Source organism: Schistocerca americana, chromosome 2 (assembly GCF_021461395.2).
Source record: "Schistocerca americana isolate TAMUIC-IGC-003095 chromosome 2, iqSchAmer2.1, whole genome shotgun sequence".
NCBI lineage: Eukaryota > Metazoa > Arthropoda > Insecta > Orthoptera > Acrididae > Schistocerca > Schistocerca americana.
Genome location: NC_060120.1, coordinates 833,525,597 through 833,549,317, shown reverse-complemented (window position 1 = coordinate 833,549,317; position 23,721 = coordinate 833,525,597). Strand labels below are relative to the sequence as shown.

At 37.9% G+C, this 23,721-nt stretch overlaps 1 protein-coding gene across 1 annotated transcript in view; it reads right to left on the bottom strand.

Moving 5' to 3' along the window:
* LOC124594467 (laccase-4-like) overlaps positions 1-23,721 on the bottom strand; it is a 182,963-nt gene that overhangs the window by 100,113 nt on the left and 59,129 nt on the right. The window contains exon 4 of the mRNA XM_047132841.1: positions 9,961-10,229. Coding sequence (XP_046988797.1) covers positions 9,961-10,229 — 269 coding nt within the window. The remainder of the gene's footprint in view (positions 1-9,960; positions 10,230-23,721) is intronic.

Sequence of the window (23,721 nt, the reverse complement as noted above, 5' to 3'; positions counted from 1 at the left end):
TGGGTGGGTGGTCAGATTTTCTGAGACACAATTATGTCCAAGTAGTGCTCATTAATCTAGCTCATGCTTAGCACCAGTCATTAGCAGTATCAAAATAAGTTGTATCGAATTTCATCCTTGGAAGCATTTCTTGATTACTGATTGGTGTTAAAATATTTTGTGTTCATATCTAACTTGTTGTAAGTTTCAGGTGACACCTGTTTAATATGGTCTAAAACTGCATGAGTCATTGATCTGTGCTAGATTTATGGACCTGTTGTTCATACAAAGTTTGTTAATGTTCAGACGCACTTGCAGTTACTATTTTGCTAAATTACTGTAATTTGCTGTGTACTTTTGTTTATGTGTGAAAGCACAGTTGTGAGTTAACAAGCACCAATTGAGCCCAGGTGATGGTTGGTCACTGGCTCAGTTCAAATTTGTACCATGTATAGTCTACATCATTCTGTCTTGCAGTGTGACACATTCTCTCATCGCTGGTATTGATAAATATAATTAAGGTGCTTATGTATTGGATTGTTGAGTCTTGGGTCCAGCTGACCTGTTAAGTAATTTAGTTCATTGAATAACATTATCTTGAGAATTTAACACCTTGGTTTAAGGCTAACTAATATCATTTCAGCAGTAGGTGTTGTACCACCTCACTTAAAACTTACACCTCAATCAATACCTGTTCTGATATTTGATTATGCCATTGAAGTAATTGGCATTAAGTCTTTATTTCAAAGAGTCCTGTGTAGAACAGTGATTATTCCAAGATTTAGACAAGTTTGGTAATGTTTGCCTTGTATTTGACATTTAACATTGCAAGTCTCACATAGTCTTGGCTGTTAAATGTTTCTTGTTCTATTGAGGAAAGAGCGGCATTATTTTTCCATGCCTAATCTGGGTATAAATTGTTTGGATAAGAATAGCAAGGGAAGACTTACTCCCTTAGTGCCGCCACATCTCAATGCCAGTTAATGTATAATTTGAGATCTTTTTAATTAAGAGGAAGAGATAAAGAGGTTGACACAGGAGAGGAATTCATGGCGGGCCACATCAATCCAGCCTGTCTCTCTATAAGGTAAAATTCATCACATTTTTATGAAACATACTTTTATGCTGTTAAAGTAAGTTCACAGTTTATTTAAGTGCTTTAATGCTGTTTGGGTAAATGCCCATTTTGTTTAAGGGACACATGTGCATCTGTGTTTTGGAATATTTGTGTATAGTAATCCTTGATGGATTTAGACCAGTGATCTGGGCTTGTGTGATTGATGTTTTGATTAAAGAGATGTTTTAATGGTTTAATAAAAGTTGTTAATATCAAAGAGCAAATTATACAAAAAAGGAATTTAAAAAAAATTGGAAATTGTTTTTAAATAAAAATTTTGTTGTTATGTTATTAATTGTTTATTTGCACCAGCACCTTTCATCTGCCCTCACCTGATCCTTGCCATTTCATTGGTAACAGAATAAGGTTAGGGCCAGTGCTGGGATTCTGATACCATGTGGGGTAGTTAGTTTTAAGGTTGTTGAGTTTAGTGTTGAATTTAGTCTGTGTGGCTTGATCTTGTTTCAGGGGAACCGAAAGCATGGAATCAATGAATCCAAGTCATGTGGTGGGAATTTCTTTTCTGAATAAGGACCAACTTCAATATGAGCTGAAGATCAGAGGAGAGCCACTGAAGGGAGCATTGCAGAATTAGCTCAAAGATTGATATGAGTCTTAGACTACAGCCTGGCAGCGATGAGGGACAGTGTTGGTGAGGTAATTGAGTATTGAGATTGTTAATGCATTTGGATCACGTGAAGAATTGTGTAAGGGACTTGTAAGTAATAGACAGAGGAAGTATGGATCAGTATGGATCAGTTATCCCAGAGGTTACCAAGATGCGAATGGAAGTTGCAGCATTGCACTGGTCAGAAGATGGAGAGAATGAAATAACTACAGATTAGTAATGGATTCAGGGATGTACTCATTCTCAATTCTTGGAAGGCTGGCAGCTGTTTAGCAAATTATTGAACCTATTGTGGGGTATAATCCAGGGAGTTGCTAATCTGTCTGCAGGTCACAATGAAAAAGTGGTAGATTTGTTGTGGTTGACACTGAAGTTGCAGGATCAAACAGCCATCATAAATACTTCTGATACTGTAGTATTGCAAGTTCTACATACTTTGGCCAGTGGGATTTTTAGATCTGTTAATTTCTGGCACCATTGAGCATGATAAGTGCTTATATTATTTTTGATCTAAATTACTGGAAGATTATTTTCTGCCCGACTTTGCCATGAGTTAGCTATATAGTATTTTTACCATGACAAGGCCGTACTGAGGTTTTGAGGCAGTACATTGAGAAAGTTAGGATAGCAGTCTCTGCTTTGTGGCTTTCTGTTTCTGAAACAGAAATAGTTAATAATATTTTGCTGGGAATAAGACAGGAGGACCCTTCTCATATTTTGTTTGCAAGTAAACAAGAAATCTTACCCCAACTGGATTGATTAGTCTCCAGTGTAGAGGAAGTGTGTTTTAGTGATGAAAGGCGAGGACAAATGCTCTGTGATAATAGTTCAGGAAGTAATGGCGCAGCACAGTTAAGGGGATGAAAAGGAGTTTGATGCAAACCATCAATTCTCTGTTTTCGATGTAATGAGCTGGGGCACGTAGTTATCAGTTGTCTGGTTCTTAAGGGGAAAGAGGGGCGAAGTTAACAACAAACCTGTGCAGGGTATGTTTGTAGCTTGCATGTCCTGATTACTAATTGTTGTAAGATTAAGACAAGGCAGTTTTCACAATTTCCATTTGTTACAGCTAGCCTAAATCATGAGCCAGTTGCCACATTGCTCGATTCAGTCAGTAATATTTCTCTGATCAATTGTTTTTGGTTCCATTGACTGTCAAGGTTGTGTAAAGATTCTAAGCTTGAGAAGTCATACAATGTGTGCTGATCTGTAAATGGCAGTCCGCTGCTCATAGTGGAATTGTTAAAGTTGTACATTAGCATTCAGTAGTTGTCATGGCCATTAGTATTCACTGTGGTTAAGGGGCATAGGACTGAAGTACTGTTGGATTGTGATTTCTTCCAGAAGAAGGGATGTGTGCTGCATTATGTTGATAAGCAAATCCATTTCAAGTTCAGCCCTGACCAGAAGTTTCCACTGTGTCAGTGTAAGTGCTTTTACAGCACACATCCATTAAAGTGCATGAGAGAGGGGTTTGTTGTTCCCATTTGAACCAGGAATAGGTGGAGGCACTGTTACACAAAAATCAAACAATGGAAAATTCAGGATGGAATATAACATTATTATGAAAAGGAAAGTTGCTACTCATCGTATAGCAGAATTGCTGAATTGCAGATACATGGCATGTAAGTTCGATGAATGCCATCAGACAACAAACAAAACAAAAGATACAAACAAATATTCCTTATTGCCCTTCAAATAGGCACCAGCCACTACAACACACTTTTGACAACATTCATACACCTTCTGCAAACTATCAGCAAAGGCCTCCTGTGAAATAAATCGCAGAACAGCTGTCACACGATCTTTGATGGCATTCATGTCCGCACAACATTCACCTTTCATGGCAGCCTTCAAGCAGGGAAAGAGGAAGAAGTCCATAGAAGACAAATCAGGGGAATGTGGAGGGTGTTGAAGAACAATTACCATCTTCTATGCCAGGAATTGATGGGCATGGATTTTACAGTGTGCAGGGTCATTGTCATGGAAAAGTATCCATTTTCCAGTCCTGTGCAACACTGGTCACATCCACCAGATATGCTGTAGCAACAGGTTCAAAACGGACAGGAAAAATGCAGCATTAATGGTTTGACCTGTGGGAACATTTTCCTTGTGGATGATTCCATTGTTGTCAAAGAAGGTGATCAATAGTGTTTTCACCCTGGATGTTTGCAGACCCCCCCAGAAGCAATGGGTCCTGGTCACACAAGGACATGAAATCACCAGCAGTTTCCATCCATTTTGCTTCCTGATTGTCTGTGAGCTTGTGCAGCACAAATCAGGAGCATATCTTCCACTTACACAAATCACCGGGGATGATGGTGTGCACCATGTCCTTAATGGTGTGCACCATGTCATTGCTAATGCCCAATTCCTCTGTAATCAATCTGAGAGTCCATCACCAATCTTGTGCCAGAATTTGTCGCACTTCCTCAATCTTTTCTGGAGTTCTGCTTGTCAATGGCTGACCTAAACGTGGCTTGTCTACAGGTGTTTCCTTCCCTTCACAGAAGCATTTAAACCATTTGTACACACATTTTATGTTCACAGCTTCCCTCCTGTACACCTGCACCAAATCAAAGCCAGTTATTGTGTTTTGTATGGACTGAAACCTTTTTGAATACATCTGCATACTGACTGGTTTGGCAGCTATAGCTGCAGTCTTATCCCACCTCTTGGACTCTGAACTAGGTGATCTCAAGTTCAAGTGTGTTTATAATTATCTGGCTGATGTAGTGATACACAGTAAGACCTTTGAACAGCATCTGGATCAAACTGCATGAGCATTGCAACATCTTCATGATGCAGGTCTTACTATGAAGCTGTCCAAGGTAAACTTAGCATGGGAAGAGATTTCACTGCTGGGACACCTGGTGTCACTGGGGCATACAAGTCGATCGTGAATCCACTAAGGCTATTCATTCCTTCCCACTATACAGGAATAAAAAAGATGTTTTTTTTTTTTCGTAAATTCATCTCCAGTTTTTCACAACTTGCTGCTCCACTAAATTTATTGATGAAGAATGTCGTAATGTTCCAGTGAGGTGACACTCAGCATGCAAGGCCCTCAAATCCACTTTGGATAGTGCACCAATCCTGGCCATGTCTGACTTTGAAAAGTAATTTATATTGCAGACTGATACATCTAATTTATATTGCAGTGGTTCTGTAACAAGCTAGTGAGGAAGAGTGTAAGCTAATAGTCTTAATTTTCAGGGCATTGTTGGCTGTTGAGTGAAAGTTCTCCCTCTATGAATTGAAGGCATCAGCCACACTCTTCGGTCTCGAGCATTTTAAACTGTATCTGGAGCACAATCCATTCCTACAGGAGACTGATAACTGCGCTCTGGCTTGGTTGTTGGCAACACAGGAAGATAGTTAATATTGCTAGGTGGACGGTGCAGATCTTGGCCTTCCAGTTCGAGGTACAGCACTTGAGAGAGTAGTCAACATTCTGAGCAGGATGTTTCAAGTCAAGGGACAGGGTGGAGATGAGGAGGAAGACAAGGAGATATGTATGAGAAGGACCAGAGGAACAAGGTCTCATGGTGGCTACAGTTCTGTGTGAGATACCTGCATTATTTGGTAATTTGGCTGAGAAGCAGGAGGAGGGTCCTCCCTTGCAAAAATACAGAAGAAGCTCTAGGAGGGGAAGCTGGTGCCCAGATATTCTCTGAAAGGTAGGGGTTATATTATCGTGAGTGACAGGACAACAGGGATAAAATCTGTCTGCCCATTCAGTTAATAACCCTGGTATTTCAGTATTTGCATCATTCACGTGCGAAGGGCTCTTTTGGGGGGTGAATAAAACTATAGTAAAACATAAGGCTCAGTTGGCATGCCCACACTTAGCTTGTATGTTTGTAAGATGGTCACAGCTTGTGAGTGGTGTATTAAAGCTAGAATCAACCCTAACAGCTGGTTGGGGAACTTAATTCTGACATGCCCACACTTGACTTGTATGTTTGTAAGATGGTCACAGCTTGTGAGGGGTGTATTAAAGCTAGGACCAACCCCAACAGCTTGTTGGGGAACTTTATTCTGACTGGACTGAACATCCTGTGGATAACGTGTTTATAGATTACCTGGGACCCCTGCCCCAGATCCATGAGGATCATCATTACATCCTAGTTGTTGTTGATGCCTTTTCCCAATTCACACCATTTGTTCCCACTAGATCAGGTACCACTTCAGTCACACTCACTCATCTGCAACAAATAGTTTGCACATTCAGTGCTCTGAAGATTCTGGTTAGTGATAATGCACCAATCTTCTTGCCTAGAGACTTCGGGTTCTGCTTCAAGGGTGCAGTGAAACTCATGAGCACAACCCTTTACCATCTCCAACCTTCATTTGCTGAGAGAGTCATTAAAAGCTAAAGTCAATTCTACCATATTCCATGCTGAGATGTGAGGAAAGTGGGAAACGTCCATACCCCGGCTAAATTTTGCATTCCATAGAGCAGTACACGAAGCTCATAAAACAATACATACCAAACTCATGTTCACCTCCCTGATTAACTTTCCCCTCTGTTAATGATTATAAAGAAACATTTGGAGGCAGTTTGACATAATATCTGGCTTGCACACTGCTGGGAGGCTGCAAGGTTTTATTCAGGACGGCAACCTGTCAGCCTCAAGGAAGGGGATGTGGTCTGTCTTAAGAAGGATGACCAATAAGATAGTGCCTTGTTTTATGGGGCCACAAACGGTCATTGAGAAACATTCACATACTAGTTTCTTGGTCCAGTATCAAGCCACACAAAAATGTGTAAGGGCCCTTATCAGCTAGCTAAAGATGATGGGTAGTAAGTGAAATGGTAGTAATTTAACAGGCATTTCTGCAAAGCCCCAGCCTTCCGTTTCTGTTTAAGGGGTGGGGGTGGATGGCGTTTTCGCGTCAATTTTTTGCTATAAAGTTGACCCCGGGAACTTGCAGTCTCCAGTGACAGACACTCACCTGAAGATGGCTGGACGATTGTCAGCTGAAATATCGTGGTAAGAAGCCAACATGATCCGGCTGCAATCCCGAAATCTCGTTGAACAGTCATATGATGTGTTTGAAGCAGAGTACTTGGTGATTGATGACTGTTCCATAGTGTGATTGGTTCAAAGGACAGAAGCAGGAAAGTAAAATAGACAGTGCTCCTACTTTGTATGACATTTTAATATTTCTAGCAGTACAATTAAAAATGGCACTCAAATTGAGTCTTGGATTCAGTTCCATGTTTTTGGACATTCTATAACTGAATAATGTCTTGTGAAGCTGTTTATTCATTGAAGTATCATGCGTTCCATCCAGCTTCAGAACAGGTGGAACATTAAAGCAGGTTTTATTGAAACAAACTAATGGCATATACTTAATAACACCTTTGCTACAAAAATTCCAAAGTGTAGACTATACAAGTAATGTCAAAAAATCATGGCACTAATAAGGAAAATAGTGCACCTTGAACAGCCATACTGAAGTAAAAATGACTTTAAAATACAGAGATGTATCTGTTCTACTACCCACCAAAGTAATTTATATGTAACATTCTACTTTGTGTACAACTAATGTTTAACAGTTACTAAATCTAACACATCAAAAGCACAATGTACTGAAGAAACAGTACAATGGGACAAACAGTTGAGACCAGTAGATTCACAAGAGTCACAAATGTGTTACTTCATACAAAGCTAAAAATTTGTTTGGGACAATACAGGTAGCACTTACAGAGTTATATGTTCAAAGATAAATTGTTTTGTTGTCACAAATTCTTCCCTTATTCACCATCAAAGAGTAAATTAGGAGTTTCATTGTAGTGAATAAAACACAGTCGAATGGAACAACCTGTGGGAGTATCTGGTTAGTTTAATCAGAATAGCTTTTTATGTTGGACTGCTACAGTGAGGATGCACCAAAATAATGCAGCATGTTCTCATGTTGAACTTATCAATTTTCAACTTCCAAATGAAGTTCTAAATCAATCATGTTCCAATTTGGAAATTTTGAGTTAGATTAAACACAGGGTATTTCATTGTTTTGGTCATCTATTTTTTTTCATTGAAATATCCAATTCTTTAGCAACAGTTGAAATTTATACCTTCACTTCATTTTTAGACCCTGCTACCCTATCTTTCTTTCTCCTAACAGACGGTCCAGTTTACTTTTTATTTCATTATTTGATTTGCATTCATGACACTCAGCTTTTTGTTTGCTTAACCAGTTTTGCCATTATTTCTTGGTTCTTACTCAAAGTACATTCATTATCCTGTTAAGACTTTTGTCTAGTAATCCATCAATTTTTGTGAGTTCTACTAGATCATCATTCCCATCTGTTTTTGGTCCTAGTGCAAATTTTGTTTCTGTTATCAATGTGTTTCAAGTATTTTTGGCCAATGTTTAAAAAATGATGTTACACGTAATATTTTTTTGATTTTCACATGACCCAATATAAAACATAGAGTATTGTTTCATTGTCTTTTTTTTTTTTTTTTTACTTTGGAAGAAGGACTTTGTCTGGAGGCTTAAATATTTTGGTGGTCTTTTCCATTTTGCCTGTCTGTGATTCAACACCACATCTATATGATGAGCAGCAACATAATGTTGTTATTTCAAAATGGAAACAGATGGTATACAAAGCATAGTCTGCTCCAGTACACACATATACATCAGAAGTGTGGCAAATGAAGAAAAGGAATGTGAGAATATAAAAGTTTGTGAGATAAAATTTCAAGGAAGTAGAATAGCACTTACTAGAATGGATAAAGTAAGGACTGAGACAGTGGGGGAAATAGTGAAAAGGAAGCCCATGCAAGAGACATAAGAAAAGACAAGATTAAGATGGCATGGGCAGCTTAAAAATGGGTGTTGGTAGGCTACTGAGACAGAGAGAGTTGGATTGTTGGAGTGAAGGAATGTTTGGTGAAGAGAGCAGAGTGGGACAGAGTGCAGAAAGCAACATGGTGGGAGAACAAAAGAGGTTGAGGAGGACCATGCACCAAACGGACCCAGCTAGGGTCACTTCATTGTTTAAAGGAACACAGCACCTTTAATTAAAATGATCTGAAATTGTACATTAACTGGCCTTGGGTGTGGCACCATTAAAGAGAGTAAGTCTTCCCCCATTATTCTTATTTTAACAATGAATACCCATGTCAGGCATGGAAAATAATATAACATATATCAGAACAAGTTTATGTTTTACCTTAGATGGTATAATGTTTGCTTCTGGAATAATATTAGTTAGCATTAAAACAAGATATTACGCACTGGATCAGCTGGACCCCAGCCTCAACAAACCTACACACAAGCACCTTAATCATACTTGTAATACCAACGATGAGTGAACACATAACACTGCAAGGCAGAGTGGCATGGACAATTCACGAATTAGAACTGAGGCAACAACCAACCATCGCCTGGGCTCAGCTGACACTCATTAACTTACAACTGTGCTTTCACATGTAAACAGAAGTACACAGCAAGTTCCAGTAATGCAGTAAAATATGAAGAGCAGAATACAATCACGTTAGCATGAAACACTGACATTAATGGACACAGTTCTGTGCAAGCACTGTCACTGCAAGTGTTTCTGAACATTAACAAACTTTGTGTGAACAAAAGGACCGAAAATCTAGTACAGATCAGTCACTGATGCACCTTGGACCAAATTAAACAAACATCACCTGAAACTTACACCTACAGTTAGACATGTCCACAAAATATTTTAACACCAAATGGTAACCAAAAATGCCTTCAAGGGCAAAATTTGTTACAGCCTATTTAGATACTGAAAATGACTAGTGCTATGCATGAGCTAGGTTAGAGAACTACTTGCACATAATTGTGTCACAGAATGTCAGACCATACACACTGAAGCAATAGAGGTACATTAACCACACTGGCAGATCAACTTACACTAGACAATCCTCATTACTGTGCGTTTTCACGCCAATTCTTTGCTATAAAGTTGACCCCAGGAACTTGCAGTCTCCATTGACAGACACTCACCTGTAGATGGCTGGACAACTGCCAGCTGAAATATCATGGCAAGAAGTCAACATAGATCTGGCTGCAATCCCGAAATCTCATTGAACATTCAATATGCCGGGAAAACTTCAAGAATCACACATCATATGACTCTTCATAAACAGAGTTAAGAAAATCAGTTACATGTGATCAAGAGACTAAGAATGCAAAATTTCCTAAAGTAAATATTCTAAAATGAACGACAAGTATGTTTTTGGCTTACCTGTGAAACATTAAACACCTCTCTTGGCATTGTGAAGGTTTCATTATCAAGAAAATTTCCTTTTCCATTTATTATATAGCCATTTCCAAAAAGATTTTCATTTCTATTTAGTACTGTTTTAACCACATCTCTTGTTGGTTCATTGAACCAATGCCAAACAATAATTGTGTGTTCCGGTAGGTCATTGTCATAGAGGTCATTATTGGGTTCTTTGGCTGGAGGTTGACGTACAATCATAGCTCCAAAGAGACCATCAGCCTCTTGGAAACCTGTTAAAGAAAAATTGATATGTTTTGACTTATCACACTCTTAAATTATTGGTACATCTCTATAAACGAGGCAGTACATTTAATGGTGAGTTGCTTTTTATCAAGAGATTAGGGTGTGCACATACAATCATGAGGCCACAAAATAATTTAGTGATCTTTTCTGCACATATCACAAACACAGATAAAGGGTAAAAGCATAGATGCCTAGAAGCATTGCATTAGCAATAAAAAAGCAAAATATATCTCAAATTTTATTCAAGGTAGAATGAGTAAAGTTCTACTAAATCATAACAGAAAGCAAGACCATATGAAAGTCATGTCTTCAAGACAATCACGGCTGAGCAACATTATTATTTTTGCTGCACGTTTTTGAGCAAGGAAGACTTTCTTCTTTAAAGATCTATTAGCTCACAACATTGTTGAATATGACATTATTGAATGAAAAAATGTTAAATATTTTAACTTGCTGGTTTCTTTCTCTCTAAAGTTTGGAATGATTTGACGTGAATATGTTACTGAGCTATATAAGTTGATCTAGGAGCTCAAAAAATGTGCATTTTTCAATTTAAATTCTCATCAATACAGGCACCTAACATTTTGCAGTTTCTGCCCTAGTTATTATATTCTCACCATGTGTTTCATGTATGCAAGTAGTTGGTGTAGTACCTCTAGATCTACATCTGTACTCTGCAAACCACCATGAAGTGCATGGAAGAGGGTACGTCCCATTGTACCAGTTATGGTCATTTGAATGCCTCTGTGCATGCAGTAATTTTCTAATCTTATCTTCACAATCCCTATGTGACAGATGTGTAGGGGATTGTAGTAATATCCCTAGAATTAGCATCTAAAGCCAGTTCTTGAAACTTTGTTAATAGACTTTATCAGGATAGTTTATGTCTATCTTCAAGAGTCTTCCTGTTCAGTGCTTCAGTATCTCTCTGACACTCTTCCATGGATCAAACAAACCTATGACCATTCATGCTGCCCTTCTCTGTATATGTTCAATATCTCCTATTATCCCTATTTGGTATGGGTCCTACACACTTGAGCAATATTCTACAATGAGTCACATGAGTAATTTGTAATCTATCTCCTTATTAGACTGGTTGCACCTCCCTAGTCTTCTAGCAATAAACCAAAGTCTACCACCTTCTTTACCCACAACTGAACCTATGTGATCATTCCATTTCATATGTTTGAGTTGGCCAATTTCAACAATGACTCAGTGATATTATAGTCATAGGATATTACATTTTTTTCGTTTTGTGAAGTGCAAAATTTTACATTTCTAAACATTTAGAGCAAGGTTCCAATCTCTGCACCACATTGAAATCTTATCAAGATCTGACTGAATATTTATGCAGCTTCTTTCAGATAGTACTTCATTATAGATAATTGCATCATCTGCAAAAAGCATGATTTCACTACCAATATTGTCTGCAAGGTCATAACATGGTGTTTCCTCTCTACCAAAACGTACTCAATCCAGTCACAAATCTCACTTGATACTCCATATGATCATACTTTTGACAGTAAGTGTAGGTCCGGTACTGAGTCAAATGCTTTTCATACATCAATAAACACTGCATCTACCTGACTGCCTTGATCAAAGCTTTCAATATGACAAGTGAGGAAAGTGGTGATTTGGGTGTCATATGATCAGTGGATTCAGAATCCATGCTGGTTAGCAATGAAGAGGTCATTCTGTTGAAGATATCTCATTATGTGTGAACTCATAATATGTTCCACAATTCTACAACAAATGGATGTCAAGGATATTGGACAGTAGATTTGTGGATCACTTTTACTATTCTTCTTGTAGACAGGTGTGACCTGTGTCTTTTTCCAAGAACTGGACACTGTCTTTTGTTTGAGGGATCTACGATAGATTATAGTTAGAAGAGAGGCTGACTCAGCTGCAAATTCAGTATAGAATCTGACAGGGATTCCATCAGGGCCTGGAGCTTTGTTCGGTTTCTTACTGACATGAATATCTATTTCTTACTGACATGAATATCTATTTCATTCATCTTTTCAGTGGTACAAGGATTAAATTGGGGCAGTTCTCCTGGGTTTTCCCTTGTAAAGGAACATTTGAAAATGAAGTTAAGTATTTCAGCTTTTGCTTTGCAACCCCAGTTTCAGTTCCTGTCTTTCACTAGGGACTAGAATTTCTTTGGATTCTGTGTTAAGGTCACTTGACTGTATTCTGCTAGAGTAGTCACTATTTTACATTTCATATCGACACCTCTACCACTAAGAAAGACACAAATATTATCAACATGAGACAGTTTACAAGACCTAAGGGTTCTATCACACAATGTTTTATCAATAAAAAAATTAGTCGATGTTTCACCAACACCACGAACTTGAGACATGGTTACCATGAACGTCCGATAACCGAGAACATCAGGAGGAGGTATCTGCTCCAAAGACGTTGCAGTAGACTTAGTAGTAGTATCAATATGAATAATCGGAACAGTCAACCAACACTGACCGACAGGATTGTCAGTAACAGAAAAAGTAAAATCAAAACGACGTCCTAGAAAAACAGTCTGTCCTTTCAACACTGACGTTCATGTTATACTCAGCAAAAAGAAACCTGTTGGGTCAGTATGAATGACCCATCCCAAACATCCCAGTTACTCATATCTTGATATATCTCATCAGTGTGGGCCCCTTGTAGTTAGGCTGCTCGCTTGTTTGGCCACCTGCCAGCCACGCGCAGCTTCCGCACTGACTAGAACTCCTCAGCGCTGCTGCGGAATAAGCGCACCACCGCAGTCGATATTTTTCTAAGTCCGTGACCTTGGATGACATGGCATCTATAAATAGCGTGTTTCCAGTAGCTGGCACATAGTTAGCAACATGCCTCGGTGCAGGATACATTGTGTTTTCCAATGGAAGCCTACAATTTACAAGTCTATTTTGGATGTGGAGACTGAGTATAACATGAATATCAGTTTGTCCGTTTTGATTGATGTGTTGAAAGGACAGACTGTTTTTCGAAGAGGTCGTTACTGACAATCCTGTCGGTCAGTGTTGGTTGACAGTTCCAATTATTCATATTGATACTACTACTAAGTCTACTGCAACGTCTTTGGAGCAGATACCTCCTCCTGATGTTCTCAGTTATCGGACGTTCATGGTAACCTTGTCTCAAGTTCGTGGTGTTGGGGAAACATCGACTAATTTTTTAATTGATAAACCATTGTGTGTTAGAACCCACAGGTCTTGTAAACTGTCTCATGATGATAATATTTGTGTCTTTATTTGTGGTAGAGGTGTCGATATGAAATGTAAAATAGTTGGCGATATGACTGTATATAATAGTATGTCCTCTAAATGCTCTATGAAGAACTGAGGCTTTGTGGGCATGAAAGACTCCCCATCAGCTCTCGTACAAACTAGGAACCGGGGCGAATAATGTCACTGCCAGCCTGAGACTTACACTCCTCCCATGGTGTGGCTAGGGAGGGGAAGGTTTTGGGTTCATACTTCTGAGACCCGCCTATCACCCAAATTAAATTACGCTTGACCTAGTTGCACTGTCATGAAATTGAAATATTTTTGATTTTCAATCACACAACAAAAGCAGGGTACTCATTGTCGACAGTCAACATGCCCATGGAACAGTTCAATTCTTACTCGCGGTTGAATCTAATGTTAGAAGTGCTACTGATTATTGTCTTTGTGCTGTCTGCTGCTGTGATAGTTTGTAATTATCAATAATTTTTTAACCAGAAAGAAGAGGAAAACAAATTTTAATTCGTCCATCAGTGTTCTGCTAATTTAAAAATATGTATGCACTACTATAATAGCCTAATTACCTATCTATAGCAGTTTAATGTTAACACTGGAGTCTGTATTTGAAGACTGGTGGAACTGTGGGGTTGCAATACATCAGTAATTCACAAGGCAACAAACAGTAACCATCACTAGAAATTACATTAAATTAAAATCAGTGCATCAAAATGGATTTACCAGTATTGCCCAAAAATCATGCCAATCGACAAAATTATCATCCAAATGGCAAAGGTTGCATTTCTTTAAAAAAAAAATCATTAAAATTCTATCATTAGTTCCCAACTGGCAAAATATCACCCATTGTGGTCATTTGGGTGGTACTCAATTACTAAAACTAGTTCCAATACCGAATGACAGGAGTTTGTGGAGTGCGAAAGGGGTATGTGATGACAGCACACTCTGTAGTTTATTTCTAAAAGATTTTATCAGCAGGCTGCTAGAATTCATCCAAACCAACTGTATGTTGTACCCCTCTCCCCTTTTGTCCAAAACCTAAGTTTGCCCTCATAATACTATTAAAACTGAGCCTGGAATTCCATGCTAGATTAAATCTTAAAAAACTCCTGAATTCCAGAACAATCAAATGACCAAACATACACAATTAAAAGAAAAAAAAATGGAATATCAGAATTCCATCTTGTGTCGTGGTGCATTTTATTTTATTTTAAAACAATAGACAGCTACCAGTTTTTCTAACTTCTCCCAAAAAAAACCAGACAGCTCTGCAGGTTGAGGAAGGGTGAGATGCTCAGATCGTTCAAAGCAAATCTATTGATTTGAGGGGCAAGGCGTTTTGAATCCATCCCATAACAGCCCTAAAAATGGTTTCCTATGGTTTCTTTCCCATTTTCAATCCAGGCAAATGCACATATTGGTCTCTTACAATGGGCCACAGACAATTTCTTCCAAATTCCACTCTTCTTATATAGAATCCAGTTCCCTTAAAGATGCAGCCTGTCTCCTTAAATGAAAATAGCTGCATCAAAGGTGAGCTGAATATCTCTTTGGAGACTCCCAACACTGAAATCCACATGATAAATAAATAATAATTCAAATTCTCCTTATTTATCTACCACGGCACAGTTTAATACGATATTGCAATGCCTGTGTTGTTCAGAAGTTGGATGCAGTGTTCCTTAGGACATTCCTGCTATGACATACATGAAATGTATCCTCATTTGTGAATATGGACAGCCGTCAGGTGTCTAATGGAATGACAACAATGAAAAGTTATGCTAGACTGGGACTCAAACCCGGATTTCCAACTTATCATGAGCAGTCACATTACCATTAGACCATATGAGCATGACTCACAACTAGGTCCAAAATTCCATATGTCACCAACCATGTGCCTACAGCCTCCACTCGTACATCTGTTAGTTAGTTACGTGTTCCATTGATCAATAGCATGAAAAAACCATTATAACGTGGAACGTGTCAAATGCACAAGAAATGCGCACAAGAAACATTTTTTTTTTTCGATTATAGCTTTATACCTAAATATTTCTGTTATCTATCCCATTCACTTAAATGGCACAAAATGCATATATTATATCTCCAGATTTATTTACTCATATTCAAGAATTCTCTATGGTATAGAAGGAGTTGTCAAGGAGGTATGATTTCAATTTGTTTTGTTACGTATATTCTCGTACACAGAAGACTTTTACATGAAAGTTGCTTCCCTGGTGTCAGATGATAAATATGATGCTGCAGTGACTGTATTGTTCTGTAATAATATGCAATGTTTCTTTGGACATGTATAGGTGTGTGATGGTTGGTGACATTTGGAAGTTTGGGTCTAGCCATGGGCCATGCTCAGATAGCCTAATGATAAGGCGACCACTCGTAATTGGCAGGAAACCCGGATTTGAGTCCTGGCCTGGCATAAATTTTCATTGTCGTCATTCCATTATATAGCTCATGGTTTCCATATTTGCAATTTGAATACATTTCATATATTCTTCAATGCAGAAAAAGGTGTTTCTACATTGCAAGAAGTGATAAATGCATACTTAAATTAGGAAATATGGGAAAGTATACGGCTGAATCATTCCAGATTCTTTGCATATTTCACCACCAGAAATTGTTCTAAATTCTCTGCTGAACAGAACAATATCAGATCTCTTTATTCCAACAGCCCTGTCAGTGATAGTGACAGTGTCCCAAAAAAATTGTGCTCATCCATTTCTGATCACTTACTCACTCAAATCCAGATCAAAATAAGAAGTGTGTAAAATGTCCTTGGAGTGTGAAGACAGACTGAAGTGAACTGCTTCATAGTGACTTGCCTAAGTACAGCAGTGCTAAGTAACAGAATTATATCTGTGCTTGATGAAAAGTCTGAGTTCATTGTCGAATAAAATGGTTTAGCGTTTCTTCATAGCAATTCCATATTTTGTGGAACAAACATTAGAAAATGCACTATTATGCTCAATGCTTAATATTATGCACTAAAGACAGAAAAAGGTGATTAATATGGAAGATTAGTGTGTAAAGTACAAAAATAAAATATGCAGTATGCATGAATGTACTTCGAATAAGATCAAAATATGGGAACATGCATGGAAAAACTACATTTATATGGTATTATTTGGCCATGAAACGAATAATACAAAACTATGAGAAGTTACACTATAATTACCTTGATTTCTTAAATTTATTTGTGATTATCTATCACTCATTGATTTTAAGTATTGTTTCTGCAATTCCAATAAGTAAACAAGAACAAGTATTTGAATATGTTATTGACATACCTGGACAGGAAAGAAACAAAATGAAAAAGACAATCATCCACATGACTTCTCCTGTTATGTATTACAGAAGAGCAGTACTTTTACCAGCAATAGGTGGCCTTTTAAAAAACTGGAGAAGAAAAATTCATCAAAATAATGATTTCTTATCTTTAATAAAAATAATGTTACCCCTTAAATGCCGTCAGAAGAATTTTGATAAGGCATCCAAACTGAAAGTTTACTTTGGGAATAGGGTATTGCAAACAGAACCTGAAGCAGAGTACACATTACGGTGTGAGAAATGGTGTTATCAAGAAAAGTCTCTCCTCCCTGTTAATCTTATATTGGTTTTTGATGTTTGTGACAAGAACTTCTATCACAACATATGATATCCTTTGGGTGTACTTGCACCCCTACCAGTATCAACACGCAAAGCTGAGAGGTCATTTTCCACAAAAAAATGAATGAAGACTTACTCGTGGAATACAATGGGCATTGAAAGGCTGACTGAGTGAGTACACTATCTGTTTCCTTTTGCAGAAAAGTAGAGGGACACTAAGACTTTTACTACAGCTATCAAATCAAGTTCTGTAGTATTTATACATGCATACAAGCATAAAAAAAAAACATTTAATGTTATTTAAGAAAATTAGTGACAAGTTTCAATTGCGGCAAAAATATTTTTAAATAATTAATTATCAAAGAAGTCCATCTTTCATGTAAACTAAATATATGGTTGTTTCCTTGATAGATGTATCTGATCTTCAATTACTGATCTCTGGTTTTATAGGACATGTTGTACTACATTAAAATACCCTCTAAGACAAAAGAAAAGAAGTATCATGAAGGAATTATTTGAATGGGATGGAAATTGGTATATGTGGTGTACATGTATAAAAAAATAAATGATTAAAATTTCAGAAAAATTAGATGATTTATTCAAGAGAAAGAGCTTCACAAATTGAGCAAGCCAATAACCTCGTTGGTCCATCTCTGGCCTTAAACAAGCAGTTATTTGGCTTGGCATTTATTGATAGAATTGTTGGATTTTCTCCTGAGGGTTATGCCAAATTCTTTGCAAATGGTATGTCAGATCATGATGGAGGACCCGATCCATAACACTCCCAACACTCTCAATTGAGGAGAGATCTGGTCACATTGCTGGCCAAGATAGGGTGTGGCAAGTATGAAGGCAAGCAGTAGAAACTCTCACCATGTGTGGACAGGCATTATCTTGCTGAAATGTAGGCCCAGGATGGCTTGCCATGATGGGCAACAAAATGGGGCATAGAATATCATCGAAGTACCACTGCGCTGTAAAGGTGCTGTGGATAACAACCAAAGGGGTCCTGGTATAAAGAATGGTAACACAGACCATCACTTCTGGTTGTGAGGCCGTTTGGTGTTTGATAGTCAGGTTGGTATTCCACTGCTGTCCGGGGCATCTCCAGACATGTCTTCAGCCTGGAATCTCATTGAATGTAGTAGAACTGTACTCAGTGATGATATCTGCTTTGAACTTTGCCCAAATGACCAGAGAAGACGTGTCTGGAGATGCTCCAGACAGTGATAGGATACCAACTTGACTGTCACGTGCCATGTGGCCCAACAACCACAGGTAATGGTCCAGGAAGCCATTTATTTTCATAGTGGGACCCCTTTAGTTATCGTCTGTGACACCCTTACAGAATGGCAGTATCTAATGATATTCTATGCCCCATTTTGTTGCCCTTCATGGCAAGTCATCCACAGCTTTAATTTTAGTAAGATAATTCCCAACTGCATAATACCATGAGAGTTTCTATTGCTTGTCTTTGTGCTTGTGAAACCCTGCCTTGGCAAGCAAAGTCGCCGTATCTCTTCCCAACTGAGAATGTCTGGATCATTATGGACAAGGCCCTCCAAACAGATCAGGATTTTGATGATATAATGCACCAATTGAACAGAATTTTGCATGATATCCTCATGAGGCCATTGAAGAACTCTATCAATCAATGACAAGCCACATAACTGCTTGTTTAAAGTCTATAGGTGGACCAACATGTTATTAACTTGCTCAATTTGTGAAGCACTTTGTCTTGAAAAAAAATCATCCAATTTTTCTGAAATTGTAATCATTTGTTTGTCTGTACATGTACATCACATCTACCAATTTCCATCCCATTTGGATAATTATTTCTTGCTTTTTTAAAAAAATCTTAGAGTGTATTTTTAGCTAAACTGGTTAACTCAGTTTATAGTTTGCCTGTTGCTGTCATGTAAAGATAACTGATACATAAGGCATTCACATAATAATTTGTGAAATTAACTACATGTTAAATATTTCTTTAATCTATTGAAAAATATTCAAAATAATTATAATTACTCATAGTCTTTTGTTTAGTAGTTTTTATTCTTTTGTAGATGTTGTTATATTGTCTTTAAACTGTAATGGTTTTCAGATGTAGAAACACTGATGTAAAAGTTATTTTTTACTTTTGTAGCAGTACTTACCTTGATTTGGGCAATAGTTATTTATTTCTCAAGCAGACTCTTTTTAATTTTACTGTTGTTTTGCAGGATATTTCAACAATACGCATAGTTCAGCAATGTTTTACCGCAAAAGGTGGCAACCATTTATAATTTTGCGTTTTACATCCAAGCATGAAGCTGGCTCACTTGCAAAATGGTGATGTATCATGCCTTCAAGTTTTACTGCAAGAACAATGTTCTACAGTGAAATGTCTTACTCAGTATATTGTTGGAACAGTGAGTCCACCCATCACAACTCTTCTGTATTTGTAAATAATCATCATACAGGGTGTTTCACAACTCATGTTACACACTTCTAGGGGTTGTAGAGGGGACTTAGTTGATCATGTTTTACATACTAATACAAGTCCAGAAATGTCATCCAACAATGCTACTGAGCGTGAAAGTTATAGGTACCAGTGCCTATAAATGTATTATCTACAGGGTGATTCTGTGATGATGTTACAAACTTACTAGCATGATGGAGAAGGATAAATGTATCAATTTGACATAAGGGTCCCTGTGCTGGAAATGAACAAGTCGAAAGTTATAAGCAAAAACCATTCTGATACCTCTGACAGTAGAAAGTACATGTACCGGTACTGTTGTTGCTAAGATTGTAGGGTAGACAACTTTCAGAGGTGGTAGTGTGGACCAAAACAAGAAAAAACATCTAGTAAATATGGGCTTTAAAATGTATACCTTAAGAGCTATGAGCACATGTTCAATAGAAGAGATGTGTTTCACAGTAGTGAAGATGAACAAGTGCTGATAGTTACATAGCTATGCAGTTTAGAGCCCATGTTTACTAGGCATTTTTTCTTGTTTTTGGTCCATAGTACTGCCTCTCAATGTTGCCTGTTCTACAGTCTTAACAACAACAGTACCAGTACTGTCAGAGGCCTCAGAATGGTTTTCTCTTATAACTTTCAATTCATCCATTTCTGGTACAGGCACCCTTACCTCAAATTGATACATTTATCCTTCTCCATCAACCTCGAAACTTTCTAACATCATCACAGAATCAGACTGCAGATACATACATTTACAGGCAATGGTGCCAATAACTTTGATGCTCTGTAGCATCATTGTAAGATGTTTCCAGACATATGTTCCTATGTAAAATTTGACCTACTAAATCTCCTCTACAAACTCTAGAAGTGAGGTAACATGAATTGTGAAACACCCTGTACAAACAACAATGTATGCTGTACATCATACAGGAATTTATTAGTACCAATGACTGTATTTTAATCGTTTGGCTATAGAATGAAGTTATGATATTGCCAAATGAAGAAATATTTAACTGTGGATTCGGGTATGAATTATCCTTTTTGAGGACTTCTGTAACAGATCACAGCTCCCCCTCCCCTTTTACAAAATTATGGCTTATCCTTATTTCCAGCAATGCTTCTACCAGTGGTAGCAGCCTTGGGAGAGGTATATAGAAGCTGAAGGGGACTACTTTGAAGGTAACTAGTGTCAAACAATTATATATGAACAAAGACTGAGTCTATAAATAAAAGTCAGATACTTTGTTGAGCAGCCCTCATATAAACTACATAAGGGAAAGGTCAGAGTACATGCTTTGTATGGGCTCAGAAAATTACCTTCCCTATCCTTCCTAATGCAGGCTTAAGCTATGTCTCTAATTACCTCATTGTCAATGCAATGTTAAACAACAATATTCTTTCCTTTATTATTATATAGATCAGAAGATTAAATTGTGTTAGCTACATGGCAAGTTTAGTCATTCATTCTTTCATTGACTCACCATGTTATGTAGGTCCTACCATGAATGAGGGTCTCCAGGTATGCGCAACTAGTCAAGGTATATATTACAAAAGACAAACAAATCATACAAATTTAATACATACATTATATCAATAACAAGCCACCAAAGAACTGCTTAATGAGTTCATGCTTTTACAAGGAAGATTTAATCACACAAAAAAATCTACTTCACCACAATGGTATCTTTGAGGGAAAACACCCACCTACATCTGTGAACATCAAATTCTGTTTGCAGTACACCATCACTTTCATGTGGCCTTACAACAAACACTCCTACTTGCCATGCACGCAACAGAACTTTTCAGCACTTAAATTCTGACATTCAGATAATTCGTGGAGAGTGGCCAATGAATGTGTTGCTTGGTAAATATCTGGTGGCGGATAAGCTAGATGGAATTTCAGATATAGATCTGTCAATGATAACCATCAAGCACTAATGGAAAAATACTGGAAGGTGAATAAAGAAAGAAAGCATTTTCAAAATCCAGAGTTTGATTTTGGGTTAATTCATTTCATTTGACTGAACGTAGCTTCCAGTTCACAGAAAATATTTGCATCAGATTTTTATAAATTCAGTGGCATATTACGCAAAGAATTTCTAAATACATATGTTGCATTATTTCCCATATCCAATAAAAAATTTGCAAATACAGCTTCTTGTAACATACTCAAGGGCAAAGTTCAGAAATCTATGTGAAACTGTAAATTAACTTCAGCACCTTTGAGCAAACAATATTTTTTCACTTGTTCTAAAGTATGGAAAGTTTTGAAAATATCTGTAACACTTCCTTTAATTGTGATAGAGTCTGAGCACTGCTTTTGTACACCAAAAAATCTGAAAATATTTCTAAGAATCCTAAAGGGTAAATAATGGTTAATAGCACTTATTGTGACAATAATAAATAGATATTGAAAACTTCCCACCATGTAAATGGGAAGGGGTCACCAAGTTTGCTACAAGTAAACATTACTAACAAGGAATTCAACAGTAGCAAGGAAGATACTTATCTATGCAGGCCCTCCCATGTAGAAATAACACAACTTGCCACTGTTCTACACTAATATTTCCCTGAGTAGAAAATAAATTAATTGCACAGTAATTCTCCAAGCATTGTTATCCTTCCTCCTCCACTTAAATAACTTAAACTTGCTCCTAATTATTTCATCTTTGAGGTGGTAACACACAAAACAGATCAGAGTTTGAGCTATAGAAAACAGAAAGATTCCTCTTATGCCTTCTTTTTTGGAACTGCTGAGAGAGGAGTTGTCTACATCATATCCTAGTTTCTCACAATACATTAACAATACTTTTATTCTGTGCACCCATGGTGAAGTTAAACTGATTAACTTGTATCAATGGATGTGTATCAGGAATACTGATAAAATTAGCGTTCCTATATACTGGGTGATCAGAAAGTCAGTATAAATTTGAAGACTGAATAAATCACAGAATAATGTAGGTAGAGAGGTACAAATTGACACACATGCTTAGAAGAACATGGGGTTTTATTAGAACAAAAAAATACAAAAGTTCAAAATATGTCCGACAGATGGCACTTCATCTGATCAGAGTAGCAATAATTAGCATAACAAAGTAAGACAATTCAAGGATGATATTCTTTACAGGATATGCTCAATATGTGCACCATCATTCCTCAACAATAGCTGTAGTCAAGGAATAATGTTGTGAACAGCACTGTAAAGGATGTCCGGAGTTATGGTGAGGCATTGGCATCCGATGTTGTCTTTCATCATCCCTAGAGATGTTGGTCGATCATGATACACTTGCGACTTCGGGTAACCCCAAAGCCAATAATTGCATGGACTGAGCTCTGGGGACCTGGGAAATGAACCATGATGAAAGTGGTGGCTGACACATGATTATCACCAAACAACGTGTGCAAGGGATATTTCACACACCTAGCAATAAGGGGTGGGATGCCATCCTGCATAAACATCGTACATTCCAGCAGGTGTTTATCAGCTAGGCTGGGGATGATGCGATTCTGTAACATATCGGCATACCTCTCACCCATACGGTAGCAGTTACAAAGCCAGAATCACGCATTTCCTCAAAGAAAAAAGGCCCGATAACGGTAGATGTGGTAAATCCAACCCATACCATGACTTTCTTATCATGCAATGGAGTTTCCACGACACTTCTAGGATTTTCGGTAGCCCAAATTCCGCAGTTGTGGGCGTTGACAGACCCTCGGAGCGTGAAATGAGCTTCGGCAGTCCACAACACGTCACTCAACCGATCATCATCTTCCGCCATCTTTTGAAACGCCCACACCGCAAATACCCTCCGTTTCACTAAATCGCCGGGTAACAGTTCATAATGCTGATGGATTTTGTACAGATAGCATTGGAGGGTGCGCCTCAGTGCCAACCAAACAGTAGTGTATAGAATGCCAGTGCAACGTGCGACTGCATGAGCGCTGACTTCCCCGTGCATAGACGAACCCGCTACAGTCTCCATTTCTTCCTGAACTGTCTCAGCAGCATTACGCCTTGTGGTCCGTCGGCCCCTACGGGGTCTATCATCTAAATGACCCATGCCTTCAAACTTCAAAATCATTCTTGCCACAGCTGCATTTGTCAACGGAACTTTACCCATTCAAATCCCCTTCCTATGGTGA